A 19498-nucleotide genomic window follows, 5' to 3' on the forward strand; every position below is an offset into this window, starting at 1 on the left:
ACTGATTTGGATACACTATTGCAATCAGATACTGACTAATAATTCACTGTTGTATAAAGTGCAATTTCTAGTGAAAGCCCTAGAGGTCAAACTTTAATTCTATACTGTTTTTTTTTTATTGGTTGTTCACAACATTACACAGCTCTTGACAAATCATATTTCATACATTAGAATCAAGTGGGTTATGAACTCCCATTTTTACCCCCAAATATACTGTTAATGTGATAAGGGGTTACTTTCATTATAAATAGTCATCAGACTTACTGTGGAGAGGAGAATAGAGAAAGTTATCCCGTTAAAACCAAATCCTGAATGGGAAATACTGAGAATAGGTCCAAGCCTGGTGGGTCAGAGCACTGACAGTGAAGATCAAAAGGAAGGGGCTTAAAAGTGCCTGATGCCTGAGGCATCAGTTTGGGAAACTCTTGGGAGGCACTTTGAAGTGGGATGTAAATAGTGGGAACCTTGAACAGGAAGGGAAAGTAAGTGGTGAAAACTTAAAGAGTCTTACAAAATATAAGAATTTAGGGAAGTATGAACTCATTCACTCCAAAATAGCATTATTTATTAAAGAATATGCAAAATTTGATGCACATTTTGTCTACTTTTGTCTCTAGCAAAAACCATTAAGAACTTCCAGTAAGAAACATGGAAAACTGTCCAGACAATGAAATTCCCTGTGTAGAAAAAAGTCTTCTTGCTGAATCAGGAAATTCCAAAATACTTTAAAGCAATAGAAAATAATAAACATATAACACCTATAACACACTAGAATGAAAGGGCAAAAGTAAAAATTTCCATTCAAAGATATTTACCAAACAACTTCAAAAATTGAGGAAAATTCTAAAATAAATCTCCAACATGAATTAACCACAATCAAAAAGCATTTACCAATATGAAACAACTTTGAAAGTCAGAAAAAGTTTTAAAAACTCAGAATAGAAGTGTATAAAAACATGAGTGTGAAAAAAATGTTAAGTGAGTTAAGGGAAATTGAAAAGCAGTCAAAACTGTCTCAGAAACAACATGACCAAGAAGGGCAACATTTGAATGAGAATATGAAAAACTGAGAAGAGGAATGAATACAATTTAAAAAAAGGAAGCAAAAATAAGATTAAAAAGAGAAATGATTACTGGAAATGTGGTAGATTAAAACTAATTAAAAAGAAGTATAATCAATTGCAACCCATGAATCTTGATGGGAGCCTTGATTTTAAAAAATTGTAAATGAATGCATTTGGAAGTCATTTTGGAAAATTTGAGTTTAAAATATACATTTTATAATATTGAAGTAATGTTAATTTTCTCATGCACGTTAATGATATTGTTGTAATATAGAAGAATGTCTTTGCTTAACAGAAAGCATCTTCTCAATATCAGAAGCATAGTAGTAGATACTTAATACCTGTTATACCTTTAACTAACCAGAATTCATATGAATTAAGAGCACAAAAATTCACCAATCTCTGAAAATCACCTAGATTACTTTGGCAATAATTTAGTCATATAAGAAATTGAAGTCAACTCAGATCTTAAGCTTTTGAGATACTATAAAACAACTGGACACCTAGAGTTGGCCAATCAGGATATTGAAAAGTCAGGATTCCATGGCATGATTATTGGGATTAAAATATTTTGTATAGAAATTTTAAGGTCTTCGTTCGATTATATTAAATAACTATTCTATGTAATTCAGAAGGCAGAAATTGGACATTTAGTTGGATTAAGATTTGACAATAAAGTTGAACAAAAGGAACTCCCTCCTACCACTGTTTGCCATGCCCAGTGATGGCTGAGCCAGTTTCAGTTCCCACCAATTAGTAACATCTTGGGGAAGGTTTCCACACTAGGTGAGAGATGGGCCTGGATGATCTCCATAGTATCTTCTAATTTGTAGTCTAACTCAGCCATACCACTCTCATGTTTGGAAATGTAATTCCTGGATGCCATTCTGCCAAAATATCAGAATCCTTAGGTTCCATCTAGCAAGGTGGATTTCATATTTTTGCCTGTTATGCAAATGCAACTCCAGGGTCTCTCACAAGACATATACATATATCAATGGTATCTGGCCAATAAAGAGAAAATCTGAAAGGATCAAAGAATCTAAGAATCATTGTCATCATTACAGGTTTTTTCCCAGCCTCCAACACCCCATTCCCTACAATTCTAATGAAGTTATAAAAGTTGAACATTTTGGTCTGTTTTACTTAGTAAATTAATATGAAGCTCAAGTTCAGATTCCCTGGGGGGTCTACCTTGAGGATTATCTTGAGAAGGAGGACTTGGAAATCACCAAGGAAAAGAATTTTAGAGAATGAATAGCAAATGCTTCATAAAATATTTCTTAACTAGGGTCCTTCAGGCCCTAAGATTAGGAAAACATCTTTCTAATAGGTCCCTAATATATTTTTATTTTATATTAGTCTAACTATGAGAGTTGTTTCTGTGTGATATTGTGTGATGTTTATGCTAAATCAAATTTCCAAAACACAAAAGTCAAGAACTTTATCACTTGAGAAAGGGAGAGCAAGAAAAAGTTTTTGTGCTTGATTTGTAATGAGAAGGTTATGATTAAGAGGTTGGGAGAGTTGTAGGAGAATCTCTTAAGAGAGAAATCTGAGTGATTTTATGTCCTGACATATTAATAGAAGCCTAGTAAACTTTTGTCCTTTCTAAGGAGAAGATAATTGTTTTAATTCCTTACAAAGTTTTCAAAGTGAGGAAATAATTAGTCTCTTGGGAGTTTATCAGTGCAGAAGAACATTTCAGGTGGAGGAAAATGTTTTCCTGATTTAGAGATGCCTCCCATATTGCTGCAAGTGATAGAATATCACTCCTTTCTTATGGCTAAATGAAATTTCATTTGAATATATAACACATTTTCTTTACTTATTCCTTTGTTTATGGAGATCTAGATTGATTCCATATCTAAGCTTTTGTGAATAGGATGGACATGTAGGTATCTGTTGGTATACTGATCTTATTTTCTTTGAATAGGTACCTAGGAGAGGGATGGCTGGATCATATCATAGATATATTTTTATTTTTTGAGGAATCTTTATATTATTCTCCATATTCCTACCAACATGTATGAATCCTCTTTTTTTTCCTTATTTTTTTCCAGCATGTACATTATGTCTTTTTAATAATAGCCATTTTAACTGGGGTGAGATGATATCTCACTGTGGTTTTTATTTGCACATCTCTGATGGATAATGATGTTGTACATTTTTTTCATGTAATTGTTGGCCATTTGAATATCTTCTTTTGAGAAATGTTCACTTTTATCATTTGCCCATTTTTAATTGGATTATTTATATTTTCTGCAGCAAAATGTATGGAACTAGAGGACATTATGCTAAGTGGAAAAAGTCAGACACAGGAAGAAAAATACTTTTCTAAAGTTGATCTAAATGTATAATAATTATTACTAGAGATTTGGAAGGGAGAGAAGAAGAGATAGAGGGAGAATTGAATTATCGTGCCAAAACATGAATAGAAGTAATAAGTTTTAATGTTGTACAGCACAGTGGGGTGATTATCATTGATGATAAACTAGAAGGGAGAGACTCAAGGCTCCAGAGTAACGTTAAGGAAATGGAAAATTTAATTACTCTTACTTGATCAATACACATTATATACACATATTAAAACATTACATTGTATTTCATAAATATGTTCAACTATTATGTTGAAATTTAAAGGAGATAAGAATGTTAATTCACTACCCTGATTTGATCATTCCACATTGCATATATACATTGGATTGTCACACTATATGCTATAAGTATGTATAACTGAAATAATAATAATTAATTTAAAAAGAGATGCCTCCAAACATTTACAGATGCTCCAAGATGGAGAAATATCCATCTACTTTCTATTGGCATTTAGAGAAGACCCTAAATTAAAAATTTAGCAGTCATATGTTAGCTAGAGATTAATATCCATAGGTTCTATTCCTAAAAAATTTGTGTGTATGCACATAAGCACTCATACATACTCACATGTACCCCATCTTTCCACCTCCAAGCTCAACAGCAGAAGCCTTGGGTTAGTGAGTATCAATGCACTGTAGACATGCATGCTTTAAATTGTGAGAGAATCCTTCTATAATTATAATGTCAATGGTGCTGATGTCTGAAGAGACCTAATCTCATTCCTTTTGCCATTTAGGGCACATTATTGCATCTATTCTCTATTTTCAAATCCTAACCCATTTGCAAGGTTCAATCTAGTTTAAGAAAACTGCGAATCTTCCAAAGCTCTGTGGCCTGAGTTATTCATATAGCATTCTTTCCCATGACTCTGGGATCACCAAAGAGATTTTAAAGGAGATACTTTTCCTAAATTTGTTATTTCTTTATTACTTTCCACATCTCCCCTACAGAAGATCCAGATCCAGATCCAGGACATTCTCCCCTCTGGCCCAAATTAGATCACATTACTTCATCTGAGTGCTATAGTAGCTCCCATATGGCCTAATAAATCTGGGATTAGAAGGCCCATCTGTCTGTTTCTCAGGAATCTTGGTCCTCAATGGTGCTTTATCTCCTGCCTTCTAATCCCAAATCTTTTATTTACTCAATAAATCATCTATGCCTTCATAGATTTGTAAAAATAGAAATATTTGATTCTTTAGATTATAATCCAAACTATATTATGTAATTTATTACTCAAATTATTCCACTTTTTACATTGAGAGCTGAGTATTTACGTCCCTTCAAAATTCATATATTGAAATGTAATCTCCCATGTGATAAGTGTTTGGAGGTGGGATCTTTGGGAAGTGATTATAAGAGATCCTGAAATCCCCTTTTCTCCTTCTGCTATCAGCTGATAACAAATCTGCCAACACCTTGATCTTGAAGTTCCCAGCCTCCAGAACTATGATAAATAAATTTCTGTTATTCACAGGCCATCAAATCTATGGTATTGTATTGTAGTAGCCTGAAATGACTAAGAGGGGGGCTTTTTCAGGTTGGATCTTGCACCCCTTTGACAGAAGTGAACACCTTTGTAATCACCCCCCTCCCCCAGATCAAGAAATAGAACTTTGTTAGCCTTAGAAGCCCATCCATGGGTCCTGTTCTAATTGTAGTCCTCATGTCCTTAGTTGCAACTATGATCTCAACTTTTAAGTGATTACCTCCTCATATTCCTTAATCATGCAAAGTGAAATAAGCCAATCCCCCAAAACCAAAGGTCAAATGTTTTCTCTGATATTTGGATGCTAACATATGATAAGGGGCAGGGAAGAATAGAAGTTCAGTAGACTGGGAATAAAGGGAAGGTAGTGGGGATAAGAATAGGAAAGACAGTGGAATGAATCTGATGTGACTTTCCTAGTACATATATGAATACACCACAGTGTATCTCAACATTGTGCACATCCACAAGACTGGTATCCTCATTAGAAAAAGATTGTTGCTATGGGTATATACGTGATTGCATGACCGATGTAATTCTGCAACCTGTACACTCAGAAAAATGAGAAATTATAATATCCCATCTGATTCAAATGTATGCTATGTCAAGATCATTGTACTGTCATGCGTAATTAAAACAAATTAAAAAAAGAAAAAGATATACTCCATGTTTGTATAAATATGTCAAAATAGACTCAAAATCTATTTTAACTAACAGATTCTCTCTATGGCACTTTCATTTCCTTCTAATATATTGATTGAAGAAGCCATATGTCTTGACATAAAACTTACATAACCTGACTTTTGTTGATTTCATCCTTGTGATAACAGTTGAACATGTCTTTCTGTTCTTGCATTGCTTTCTGTGAGTAGTTAGTTTCAGAGGCTTGATCCAATTTTGGTCTGATTAATAATAAATATCATCTTTGAAGGTGACTATGTTTTAAAATATCATTATAAACTCTGATTTAAATGTATTTGATAGTTTTCAAATAATTGCAATTATTCTATTTTTTTGAAGTGCAACTTCATTGTTGGCCAGTGGAAGTTTTCTTCAATTGATTTCTTCATATTTTTTATGTGACTCTAGTAATTTTTGGTATCTGGTGTGATAAAATATTCCAAATTCATCTTGTAGATTTTCTGTCCTAGATTTGGAACCACCCATTTCTTTTAGAAGCCTCACTTTCTCGTATCAGGAAATAGTATTGGAAGACCACACTCTGGGCCTAGGAATGCTCATTGTTAATAAATTACTAAATGTTCCTAGGATATTCTAGTGTACAGAATCAGAAGATGTATGATAGGCAGATAGCTATGAGTCTATGTAAATTAGAATTAAATTATGAGGCTCTAGAGATTTTAACTAACCTTTTCTATATTTAGAATTAGAATATTCTGTAATTATTCATTTATTTTGTCTCATATACACAATAGTCTAAAACACTGTACTATTATGACCTATATGACTATTTAAAATGTTGAAGAACATTTTGTATATGCTCACTTCATTCTTTTATTTAAATTGTTATACAATATTTACATTGTCAGAGCTCATATCTAGTGCAAAAGATTATTATTAATCTCCCCAGTGTAAATGAGCTTTTAAAACAATATGTACTAATATAAATCATGGAAGAAAAGATTAAATTCAAAAATAGCAAAATTAATATTTCTACATGACAAAAGATTTCATCTAAAAAGCAATAAAAACCCCAGATTTACAAAAGATATCTTCAACATACATATGATGATATAGTTCAGGTACACATAATATCTAAAGAATATTTCATTAAGAATAAATATATCGTTACAAAATTGTTCAAAGCACCTGGACAAGAAAAGTTCTCTACTCAGCTTTAAAAACACTATAAATTGTCTGGACTCACTAAAGATTCTTCTGCCAAGAAATTGTCTGTTACATTGAGACACTTTCTTGACAACTAGAGGCAGGATTATTTCTTTTGATTTTGAAATAAGACATTATTATAAAATAGAACTCAAAGCAATATGAAGAACAATTCTATAGTCTCTCTTCCAGCACTATTCCTGAGTCCCATTCCAATCATCATATCCCAAGGAAACCAATTTTCTGAGTTCCCTCCCAGATTTAACATATATAAGTATGAACAAAAACTAATTTATGCAACTATGTGCAAGTATGAACATAAACTAGTGTTTGCCTTTTTTCCATACAAAAAGCTAACACTTAAGCAAAACTTTCTGCTCTTTGCTTTATATATTAGACATCTTTTAATGACACAGAAAACATCCTATTCTTCTTAGAGTCTTGTGATATTCAACTGAATGGAAGTTCCACAATTATTTTTACAGTCACTTTGTGATGTTCATTTGGATTGCTGCCAAATTGTGTAATTACTTGTGTCATGATGTAGAAGTAGTCTCTAAATCATATCATAGAATACAGAAGTATTAAGAATAATGGGTGTGAGAGGAACAGGGGCTAGGATAGGGAAATATTGGAACTGAGACATGGATTTAGGGGAGCTTAGTATAGTGTTGGAAGACAGTGTGGTAAACTTGATTCTTATGAGAGAAGGGAGTAGAAAAAGGAATACAGAAATGAATCTGTAACCACTTAGAGACATGAAATGGAATCAGAAAAGAAAGTAGAAAGGACAGAGTATGGAATGGAGAAACTAAGGGAGCAATGAGGAGGAAGGTGCCCTGTCAGAACTGAAGAATGTGAAGCACAGGGCAAGGGATCAGAAGCTGCCTCCTCTGCTGTCCTCTCTGTATTCCCCCTTCAGCCCAGGAACACAGATTTGAATGTTCTAAAATGCATATATCCACACTTGCCAAATTTATTTTTTGAAATGTATTATGATTATACAAGTGTGTTCATTTAAAAAACAAGAGGGTTGGGGTGTAGCTCAGCGTAGCATGCTTGCCTAGCATACTTGAAGCCCTGGGTTTCATCCCCCAGAACAACACCACCAAAAAAGCCAAAATAATGATAATAAAGTGATCTGCCATGTAGGAACTATCTAGTTATAATTTTGAGCATGATCAGAACCATAGAATTCTCTTGTAGATGAGAATGAATATGATAAGAATTAGTATTTTTAGATTACTCAAGTCCATGGTAGATTGACCCTAGGACAGAGCTAATCCTTTAGAAATCGACAACAGCGTTTGATGCCATGCTGAAAGGCCTGTATGAATTTGTCATTGCGGAGGGTAAAGATGAAAGGGTTCAGGAAAGGGGTCACCACTAAAACCAGCAGTGATGCTACCCTGTTGTACTCAGCCGCCTGCGTTTGCTTGGGTTTCACATAGAGGAACAAGCAGCTGCCATAGCCAGTCACAACATAGGTAAAGTGGGAGGCACAGGTGGAGAAGGCTCTCCTCCGACCCGAGGCTGAGGGGATCTTGAGGATGGTGGAGATGATATAGGTGTAGGAGATAATAGTAGGGATCATAGAACCAATGATAATAAAAACAGCCATCAAAAAAAGAATAAATTCCGTGAAAAGAGTATCATCACAGGATAGTTTGAGCAATTGTCCTCGGTCACAGTAAAAATGGTCTAGCAGATTTGATTTACAGAAAGTAAGCTGGAATGTGGCATAAACTGGCCAAATTTGAAAAAGGAACCCAAATACCCATGACACAATTACCATCCAGAGACAGGTGCGGCTATTCATGATGATATTGTACCTCAAAGGGTTACAGACAGCCACATAACGGTCCACAGCCATCACTCCTATTAATGCCAACTCTGAGCTTCCCAAAGAAAGGTACAAATATAATTGTACACAACATGCAGTCAAAGATATTATCTGAGTCTTTAGGAGTAGCAGTCCTTGGAGCATAAAAGGGACAGCAGTGGATGTGATCAGGATTTCCAGGACAGAGAGGTGGCCAAGGAAGAAATACATGGGAGATTGAAGATGTTTGTTGACACAGATGGTGATGATGATGACCGTGTTTCCCATTATTGTCACTGAGTAGAAGAAGAAGAAGGTAGCAAAAAGAATGTAGTGTAGTTCTTTGGAGCCAGGGAATCCTAAGAGAAAAAACTCAGTAGCACTCGAGTAATTCCCCAACATTTAGTTTTGAGCACTTCTTCTTTATGCAATCTAGAGAACAAAAGATAGATAATGCTGCTACTGATCTCAAATACAGAATGAAATCCTATTATTTTCATCAAAATGGATGGGACTGGAAGACATGATGATAAGTGAAATAAGGCAGACACAGACAAGTACCGTAAGTTTTCTCTCATACATGGAAGCTAAAAGAAGTCAACCTGAAAGTAAAATAGAGAATTCTAGAGTTTGGGGAGTATTGGAAAAGAGGTGATTGGATTAGATCAGTGCATGCTGTATGCATGAATGGAAATATCATGTCAAACTTTATTAGTGTGTTCACATAATGCATTAATAAAAAATAGAAAAGAAGTAGAAACTGTTCCATGTAGAGAAAATATTCTTCTCCCATTGATCAGGAAGATACTCACCTCCAGAGAAAGCGAGTGAACTGAAGAGTTGTATACTCTGCAGAACTCAGACCAGGCTATCTCCTGCCTTGCTTCCTTTACTCTCAGTGAAATAGAAAATGTTTTCACACTAGCATTTAGAAAAAAGTCCAGAAAGCATAGTGTTGTTAGGTGCCCAACGTTTTTTTTTTTTCTTGCTGAGAAAATTTAATTTTATTTTTAAGGCAGAATTCTGTTAACACTTGTTCAGGTTAACTGATAACACCAGTTTTTAATCTTATTTGTTGAACATGTGACCTTTTTAAAAAGAAATATTCCAGTATTTTCCAATTAAGCCAGAATATTTTTCAAATATTTCAAAGAAATACTCTAGTATTTTTCTTCCTATTAAACCAAGTCCTTCTCTCCTTTTTTTAAAAAAAATAGTTTTTAATAGGTAATACAGTTGCACAGTTCAACATTCCACAGGGTAAACGTGGCTTTGCAGGGCAGGGCTGTGTTTAGATTGTCTCCTTTTTTTTTTATTGTTGGTTGTTCAAAACATTACATAGTTCTTGACATATCGTATTTCACATTTTGATTCAAGTGGGTTATGAACTCCCATTTTTACCCCATATACAGATTGCAGAATCACATCAGTTACACTTCCATTGATTTACATGTTGCCATACTAGTGTCTGTTGTATTCTGCTGCCTTTCCTATCCTCTACTATCCCCCCTCCCCTCCCTTCCCCTCCCCTCTTCTCTCTCTACCCCCTCTACTGTAATTCATTTCTCCCCCTTGTATTATTTTTCCCTTTCCCCTCACTTCCTCTTGTATGTAATTTTGTATAACCATGAGGGTCTCCTTCCATTTCCATGCAATTTCCCTTCCCTCTCGCTTTCCCTCCCACCTCTCATCCCTGTTTAATGTTAATCTTCTTCTCATGCTCTTTGTCCTTACTCTGTTCTTAGTTACTCTCCTTATATCAAAGAAGACATTTGGCATTTGTTTTTTAGGGATTGGCTGGCTTCATTTAGCATAATCTGCTCTAATGCCATCCATTTCCCTCCAAATTCTATGATTTTGTCATTTTTTAATGCAGAGTAATACTCCATTGTGTATAGATGCCACATTTTTTTTATCCATTCATCTATTGAAGGGCATCTAGGTTGGTTCCACAGTCTTGCTATTGTGAATTGTGCTGCTATGAACATTGATGTAGCAGTGTCCCTGTAGCATGCTCTTTTTAGGTCTTTTTTTTTTATTTTCTTTATTGGTTGTTCACAACATTACAAAGCTCTTGACATATCATATTTCATACATTAGATTGAAGTGGGTTATGAACTCCCAATTTTACCCCAAATGCAGATTGCAGAATCACGTCAGTTACACATCCACAATTTTACATAATGCCCTATTAGTAATTGTTGTATTCTGCTACCTTTCCTATTCCCTACTATCCCCCCTCCCCTCCCCTCCCATCTTCTCTCTCTACCCCATCTACTGTAATTCATTTCTCTCCTTGTTTATTTTCCCATTCCCCTCACAACCTCTTATATGTAATTTTGTATAGCAATGAGGGTCTCCCTTCATTTCCATGCAATTTCCCTTTTCTCTCCCTTTCCCTCCCATCTCATGTCTCTGTTTAATGTTAATCTTTTCTTCCTGCTCTTCCTCCCTGCTCTGTTCATAGTTGCTCTCATTATATCAAAGAAGACATTTGGTATTTGTTTTTTAGGGATTGGCTAGTTCACTAAGCATAATCTGCTCTAGTGCCATCCATTTCCCTGCAAATTCTTTGATTTTGTCATTTTTTATTGCTGCATAGTACTCCATTGTGTATAGATGCCACATTTTTTTTATCCATTCATCTATTGAAGGGCATCTGGGATGGTTCCACAGTCTAGCAATTGTGAATTGTGCTGCTATGAACATCAATGTGGCAGTATCCCTGTAGTATGCTCTTTTAAGGTCTTCAGGGAATAGTCCGAGAAGGGCAATAGCTGGGTCAAATGGTGGTTCCATTCCCAGCTTTCCAAGAAATCTCCACACTGCTTTCCAAATTGGCTGCACCAATTTGCAGTCCCACCAACAACGAGCAAGTGCACCCTTTTCTCCACATCATCGACAGCACTTGTTGTTGTTTGACTTCCTAATGGCTGCCAATCTTACTGGAGTGAGATGGTATCTTAGGGTGGTTTTGATTTGCATTTCTCTGACTGCTAGTGATGCTGAGCATTTTTTCATGTGCTTGTTGATTGATAGTATGTCCTCCTCTGAGAAGTGTCTGTTCAGGTCCTTGGCCCATTTGTTGATTGGGTTATTTGTTATCTTATTATCTAATTTTTTTGAGTTCTTTGTATACTCTGGATATTAGGGCTCTATCTGAAGAGTGAGGAGTAAAGATTTGTTCCCAGGACGTAGGCTCCCTATTTACCTCTCTTATTGTTTCTCTTGCTGAGAAAAAACTACAGACCAATATCTCTAATGAACCTAGATGCAAAAATCCTCAATAAAATTCTGGCGAATCGGATTCAAAAACATATAAAAAAAATTGTGCATCATGATCAAGTAGGATTCATCCCTGGGATGCAAGGCTGGTTCAATATACGGAAATCAATAAATGTTATTCACCACATCAATAGACTTAAAATTAAGAACCATATGATCATCTCGATAGATGCAGAAAAAGCATTCGACAAAGTACAGCATCCCTTTATGTTCAAAACTCTAGAAAAAATAGGGATAACAGGAACATACCTCAACATTGTAAAAGCAATCTATTCTAAGCCTCAGGCTAGCATCATTCTGAATGGAGAAAAATTGAAGGCATTCCCTCTAAAATCTGGAATAAGACAGGGATGCCCTCTCTCACCACTTCTGTTCAACATAGTTCTCGAAACACTGGCCAGAGCAATTAGACGAAAGAAATTAAAGGCATAAAAATAGGAAAAGAAGAACTTAAATTATCACTATTTGCAGATGACATAATTCTATACCTAGCAGACCCAAAAGGGTCCACAAAGAAACTATTAGAGCTAATAAATGAATTTAGCAAAGTGGCAGGATATAAAATCAACACGCATAAATCAAAGGCATTCCTGTATATCAGCGACAAAACCTCTGAAATGGAAATGAGGAAAAACACTCCATTCACAATATCATCAAAAAAAAAAATACTTGGGAATCAACCTAACAAAAGAGGTGAAAGACTTATACAATGAAAACTACAGAACCCTAAAGAGAGAAATTGAAGAAGATCTTAGAAGATAGAAAAATATACCCTGTTCATGGATAGGCAGAACTAACATCATCAAAATGGCGATATTACCAAAAGTTCTCTATAGGTTTAATGCAATGCCAATCAAAATCCCAACGGCATTTCTTGTAGAAATAGATAAAGCAATCATGAAATTCATATGGAAAAACAAAAGACCCAGAATAGCAAAAACAATGCTAAGCAGGAAGTGTGAATCAGGCAGTATAGCGATACCAGACCTCAAACTATACTACAGAGCAATAGTAACAAAATCAGCATGGTACTGGTACCAAAACAGGCGGGTGGGCCAATGGTACAGAATAGAGGACACAGAAACCAATCCACAAAACTACAACTATCTTATATTTGATAAAGGGGCTAAAAGCATACAGTGGAGGAAGGATAGCATCTTCAACAAATGGTGCTGGGAAAACTGGAAATCCATATGCAACAAAATGAAACTGAATCCCTTTCTCTCGCCATGCACAAAACTTAACTCAAAATGGATCAAGGAGCTTGATATCAAATCAGAGACACAGTGTCTGATAGAAGAAAAAGTTGGCTACGATCTATATACTGTGGGGTCGAGCCCCAAATTCCTCAATAGGACACCCATAGCACAAGAGTTAATTACTAGAATCAACAAATGGGACTTGCCCAATGGTTTTCTCCTTTTTCTTTCTATCCTTCTTTCCCTCTGCAGTGTGTCCCTAAGGAAAGCTCTTCACTGAGGAAAATCAGCTCACTGAAACCCTAGGGATGGATTCCTGGGACAGCTAGAGAAACTTTCAGCCCTTTTCTCCTGAGGCTAATCAAGTTTTGAAACTATTAGAAGTTTTGGGTAATGGGCAAAATGGAAAACTACCTCATGGAGAGTTTTTCAACATCCAGGCTGCCTTCCTCCCAGGCTTCAAGTCCTGGAGTCAGTCTCTGCTCTCATAGTTACCTGAAGGACTGACATAACCTGCTTGTGGCACACATTGCCCAAGAACATTGTAAAGCTAAGTAAAATCCTGAAGTAACTCAGTGCAAAACTTCACTATTGAGACTGAACAGGTTGTCCAAAGCCTCAGAAAAAGTTAGGAAAATTTCTTAGGGAAACTACAGAATTCAAAATATACTAGAAAAATTAGAAAAATCATACACATGTTTAGGAGAAGATGCATGCTCAGGACAGACCTGAAAAGACCTCTGACTGATGTCTGGCTAAGTGTTGGAGAAGTCTTCAGAATTAATGTGCAAAGGTGAGGAGAAATGTTTGGATTTTTGGTTTATTTTCTTACTATAATTTTTCAATTAATTTTGAGGGTTTCATTTTTGGGTTTTTGCTCACCGCACTCAAAGAAATCCCAGTCAAAACATTAGCTGGACACAACCTATAGAACAGAGATTTCAATGACCATTAATGATCAGAAATTTAGTCTTTGTAACAGTAGTATGGGAAAGTCACTAAACAAGCAGATGCCTACAGCTGTCAGCAAACCAAACCAAACAACAAAAATACAAAATAAAATACCTTAGGAAAGGGAGAATTTGGTTTCCAGAGTTATAACACACTACTGCCTGAAGGTCTAGTTTTTTACAACAATAGAATCACAATGGACAAAGTAAAGTCCATAAAAAAGAACAAAATAAATGGACAGAAACTATCTTTAGGATGGCTAGACATTATGTTGTCTAAGCAAAGACTTTAAAACATTATCTAGAATATATTCCAAGAGTATAGGTAAGCATGGTCCAAGAACTAAAAGAAATCAGGAAAATAATGTCTGAACAAATGAGAATGTCAATTGTAAAAATGGAAACACACACACACACACACACACACACACACACACACAATAGAAAAAAAGTGCAAATGAAATGGAAAATTCACCAGAGGTTCAACAAGCTAGCAGAAGAAGTAACTGGTGAAATAGAAGATAGAACCATTGAAGTTATCCAGTTTGAGGAACAGAAAGAAAAAAGGATGAGGAAATGAAGCAAGATCTAAGTGGTCTTTAGGAAACTATCAGCATTTCATCCTACATATATGGGAATCCCAGGAGGAAAACAAAGAGAAATGAGCAATAAAGATTATTTAAGAATTAATGCTTTAAAACTTTTTAATTTTTTACAAACAAGAATCTACACGCTGAAGAAACTCCATGATCTCAAACTGGATAAACTTAATGAGAGCTACACCAATTATAATCAGTCAAAAGAGCTTGTCACATGCAGGGAATCTTCATAGGATCAGTGTTCAATTTTTCATAAAAAACTTCTAGGCCAGAAAGCATTAAGGTGGGATAAAGTGCTGAAAGAAACAGAAATGTCATCCAAGAGTACTGTAGCCAGCAAAGCTCCCCTTCAGAAAAGAGGAAGGTATTAACACCTTATAAGATAAATGAAAGCTAATGGAGTTTTGTTGTTGTTCTTGCTATTTTTGTTTATTTGATTGTATTAAAATCAATAGACCTGCTCTAAATGAAATGCTAAAAGGAATCCTTCCAGTTGAAATGAAAGGACACTAGAATAAACTTCAAGCCACATTAATATATAAAGATCTCTGCAAAGATATCTACATGGGCAAATATGAAAGCCAGTTTCATTGTGGTTTTGTTTTTGGCTTTTGAAAAAATTTTCTGTATAATTTAAAAATCAAGTGCATTAAATTATAAATCTATTTATTGAGTGCATGACATATGTATTATGTTTGATGACAATAGTAACATAAATGAGGGTGATGTAGCTGTGCATACCAGAGTTTTACATACTATTGAAGTTACTTGGTACCATCTTAAACCATATTGTTATAAATTTTGTATGTAAAACACAATATCTGTTTTAGTCATCTTTTTCACTGATGTGACTAAAAGAGCCAACCAGAACAACTATAGAGGAGGAAAAGTTTATTTATGGGCACAGAGTTTCAGAGGTCTCAATACATATATAGCTGGCTCCATTCCTCAGGACTCAAGGAGGGGCTGAACATCATTAAACTTTCACTCAAAAGGCAGAGTTTGGCAGAAGGATTTAACAAGGAAGAGTCAACTGCATGCTGTTTACAAGAGACTCAATTTACATCCAAAGAGACAAAAGGTTGAAAGTGAACATAAGGGAAAAGATATTCCATGTATGTATTAACTAAAAGAAAGCTAGAGTGGCTACACTTGTATAGGAAAAAAATGCAGTCTTTAAATCAAAAAATTACATACATAATGAAGGACATCATATATTAATAAAAAGATCAATCCAGCAATAAAATGTAACTATTATAAAAATATAGATACTAAAACAACAGAGTCTCAAAATATATGAAGAAAATACTGATGGAATTACAGGGAAAAATAAACACTCTACAATAATAGGTAAAGATTTTTAGGACCCACTTTCAATAATAGAATAGGCAGAAGATGACTAAGAAAATATATGACTTGAACAACAGTTTAAATTAATTAGGCCTGATAAATATAGTTCACTCTACCTAATTAATATAAAATAAACATTCTTCTGATATGCACATGGAATGTTCTCCAGGATAGAACTTGTTAAGCCACCAAACAACTCAATGAAGTTAAAAAAAAATTATTGCTAACCATAATGAATGACACTAAATATCTATTACTGAAGTTAAATGGGAAAAATCATAAATATATAGACATCACCTAGCATACTCTCAAACCATTAATAAGCTAAAGAAGAAATCAGGAAATAATTAGAGCTACCTACAAATAAAACTCAACATACCAAAATTTATAAAGATGAAGGCAGTGCTCAAAGGAACATTTATAGTCATAACACTTGAACTTAAAAAAGCAATAGCAATAACCTAAACTTACACATTAAGAAACTAGAAAAAGAAGAGCAGCCCAAACTCAAGGCAGAAGGAAGAAAACAATCAAAATTAGAGCAGAGATCAAAGAAATAGAGAATAGAAAAATAAGCAGATAGAATTAATGAAGCCAAAATTGGTTCTTAGAAAGATTAACAAAACTGACAAACCTTTAGATATTCTAACAAAAGAAGAAAGACAACTCAAAATTATCTATAATCAAAAATGAAAAGAGTAGAGATTACAATTGATTTTTTGGAAATAAAAATATAACAATTGTATGCCAACAAATTAGATAACACATTTGAAATTGGTAAATTCCTAGAAATACACAACCTACTGAATCATATTGAAATAGAAAATTTGAACCAACCTATTGAAAGGAAAGTGAGGAACCCAGAGAAGACAGGCAAGTGAGAAATCAAAGACAGAGACCCGTTAGAGATACACAGGAGAGCTTATTTGTCAGAGTTGACACATAAAGGTGATCTCTCCAGAGAGAGTCAACACAGGTTTGAGTTCTGGGACTTTTATGGGGCAGGCTCAGGGATTAAAGCCAGGTGGGTCCTAATGCCGGTGGTTAAGTGTAGGGTTGGTATGAGGGAGTGGTGAGCCTTTCTCAGAAAGGCCTGGGGATGGTAAAGTTAAACTTTTTCTTAAAAATGTCAGTTGTCTTTTTTAAAAAAATTCATATATGACAGCAGAGTGCATTACAATTCTTATTACACATATAGAGCACAATTTTTCATATATCTGTATGTATACAAAATATATTCACACCAATTCATGTCTTCATACATGTACTTTGGATAATAATGATCATTACATTCCACCATCATTTCTAACCCCATGGTCCCTTCCTTCCCTCCAACTCCTCTGTCATATCTAGAGTTCGTCTAAAAAAATGGTCCTGAATTCCAAAGGAGATAATAGTCCCATTAATGAAAATAAATTAATTAATAAATAATAAAAAATAAAATAAGTTAAAAAATGGTGATTGTCACTTAAGATGGCCATCCAGAGGCTAAACAAGAAACTTACACCTATGACAAGAGATTAAATTTTTAGCAAAAACTCCCATTCAGAACTGTTTTACTTCAATGGTGAATTCTACCAAATATATGAAGGAAAATTAATACCAATCCTTCTCAAAATCTTCAAAAAACAGATTAAAAAAAGAAACTTGTAATTCTTTGAAGTCAGCATTATCTTGATACCAAAGCCAAATAACAGCATATGAAATTTACAGATCAGTATTCCTTATGAAATTGTCAAAATTCATAACAAAATACACATAGTATGAGTTTAGAGCATATTAAAAAGAATATATTTCATGACCATGTGGGATTTGGACCAGAACAAACAAGAGTGGTTTAATATAAGGAAACCAGTTGATATAATATACCACATTAATAGAGTGAAGGAGGTCAAAAATCCCACTCAATTATCTCCATGGATACTGAAAATGTAATTAACAAAACATAACTTTTATTCATGATAAAAATGCTCAGAAAACTAGAAACAGAAGAGAAGTTCCTCAATATAATAAAAGACATATATAAAATACTCAGCTAACATTATATGCAATGTCTAAAAACTGAAAGTTTTCCCATTAATATCAGGAATAAGATAAGAATGACCACTTTTATTACTGAGATACAATTCAAACTTACTGGAAGTTCTAGTAAGAGCAATTAGGCAAAAAGAAAAGAAAAAATAGAGGGAAGAAAGGAAAGAAAAGAAGGAAGGAAGGAGAAAAATAAAGTCATTAAAATGCAAACATGAAGAAGCAAAATTCTCTGTTCAGAGATTGAAGCCAGATTTAAAGTTAGGTAGTCAGTGTAGTTAGGTAAATCGGGTCTAATACCGAGTGAAATCTAAAATGGAGGCCATGCTGAGAATGACTCAGGGAAAACACAGGACAACTCATGGAATGTTAATGAGGTCCGAAAAGGCCCTAGGCCAAAGTCCACCTCAAAGAAGTGTTAATGAGCAGCCCCCAGCAAACTTGAAGGTGCTGACTCAGAAGCCCTTCCTGACCAGATTACTTCTTTGGCCCACCTGTGTCCCACCCCTCGGGCCTTCCAACCTACATTCCATCACCAAAACTATAAAAAGGGGAGACAACCGCACTTCCACGGATTCCACCTCTTGGGTCCCCTTCTTCCTCCGGGAGAAGTCTTTTCTGCTGTCCTTTAATAAACTTCTAATCTCTACTCTGACCTTGCCTCGGCGTGCTTCTTTGGTGTTATTCTTCAACATCGGGGAAGCAAGGACTCATCACCGGTCAACAGTGGTAACAAGATGACATATTTGCATATACAGAAGACCCCAAAGAATATGCAAGCAAACTACTAGGACTAATAACTGAATTCTGCAGTTTCAGGGTACAAGCCCCAACACAATGAAAGTCTATTGTTGGTATCAATAATCAGCAATTAATAAAGGAACTTAAGAAAAAATTCCATCTACAATAACTATAAGGTCAGGCAGCGGCAACCAAAAGGAGGTAGATTTAAAAATGCTGCTGAATGAGGCCTTATTGAGATTTGTTCCCAGGCAGAGCTCTCAGACCAGCAGAGTGGGTCTAAGAAGTAGCATGCCAGGGCTGGACCAGACTGGGAATTTTTGGGGTTCTTTTGCGTGTGGGTGGGTTGCTTAATAATCTCGAACCGACCTAAGAACCCCGCCTTTTTGATGATATAGGGCAGCAAATTTCATCTGGCTACTTATTGCTGGCTGGGCTGCTGGGGGGAGTGGGTGGTTTGATGTTGGTTAGGTGAGGATGAGACTGTAGGAGTGTAGAAGCATCTGGTTGTAGGTCACTCTGGCAATTTCACCCACATACTTTTGGGCGAACCTGAGGAGGCAGAGAGCAATCATTAATAGAAGCCCTATGACTAATATAGGAGTGAGAATGGGAGTCAGTCATGTAATGAGGGTTGAGCTTAGTCAGCCTGGCCAAGGGTCATTTGATTGTTGCTATTTAAGAATAGACAGCTTCCTCCTTTGTCTGCCATCAGGAGATTGAGGGCTTGATGGTTCTGTA

The 19498-nt window shown here is 35.3% G+C and overlaps 1 protein-coding gene across 1 annotated transcript; it reads right to left on the reverse strand.

Annotated features, from left to right (window-relative positions):
- Positions 1-8059: 8059 nt before the first annotated feature.
- LOC308645552 (olfactory receptor 9A1-like) lies at positions 8060-9004 on the reverse strand (the record flags this gene model as incomplete). The annotated part of the gene is made up of 1 exon (XM_081287761.1): positions 8060-9004. The coding sequence occupies one exon, from the start codon at positions 9002-9004 to the stop codon at positions 8060-8062; it is 945 nt and encodes a 314-aa protein (XP_081143887.1).
- Positions 9005-19498: the final 10494 nt, after the last annotated feature.

This window comes from Spermophilus citellus, assembly GCF_964194105.1.
Source record: "Spermophilus citellus genome assembly, chromosome: 3".
Lineage (NCBI taxonomy): Eukaryota > Metazoa > Chordata > Mammalia > Rodentia > Sciuridae > Spermophilus > Spermophilus citellus.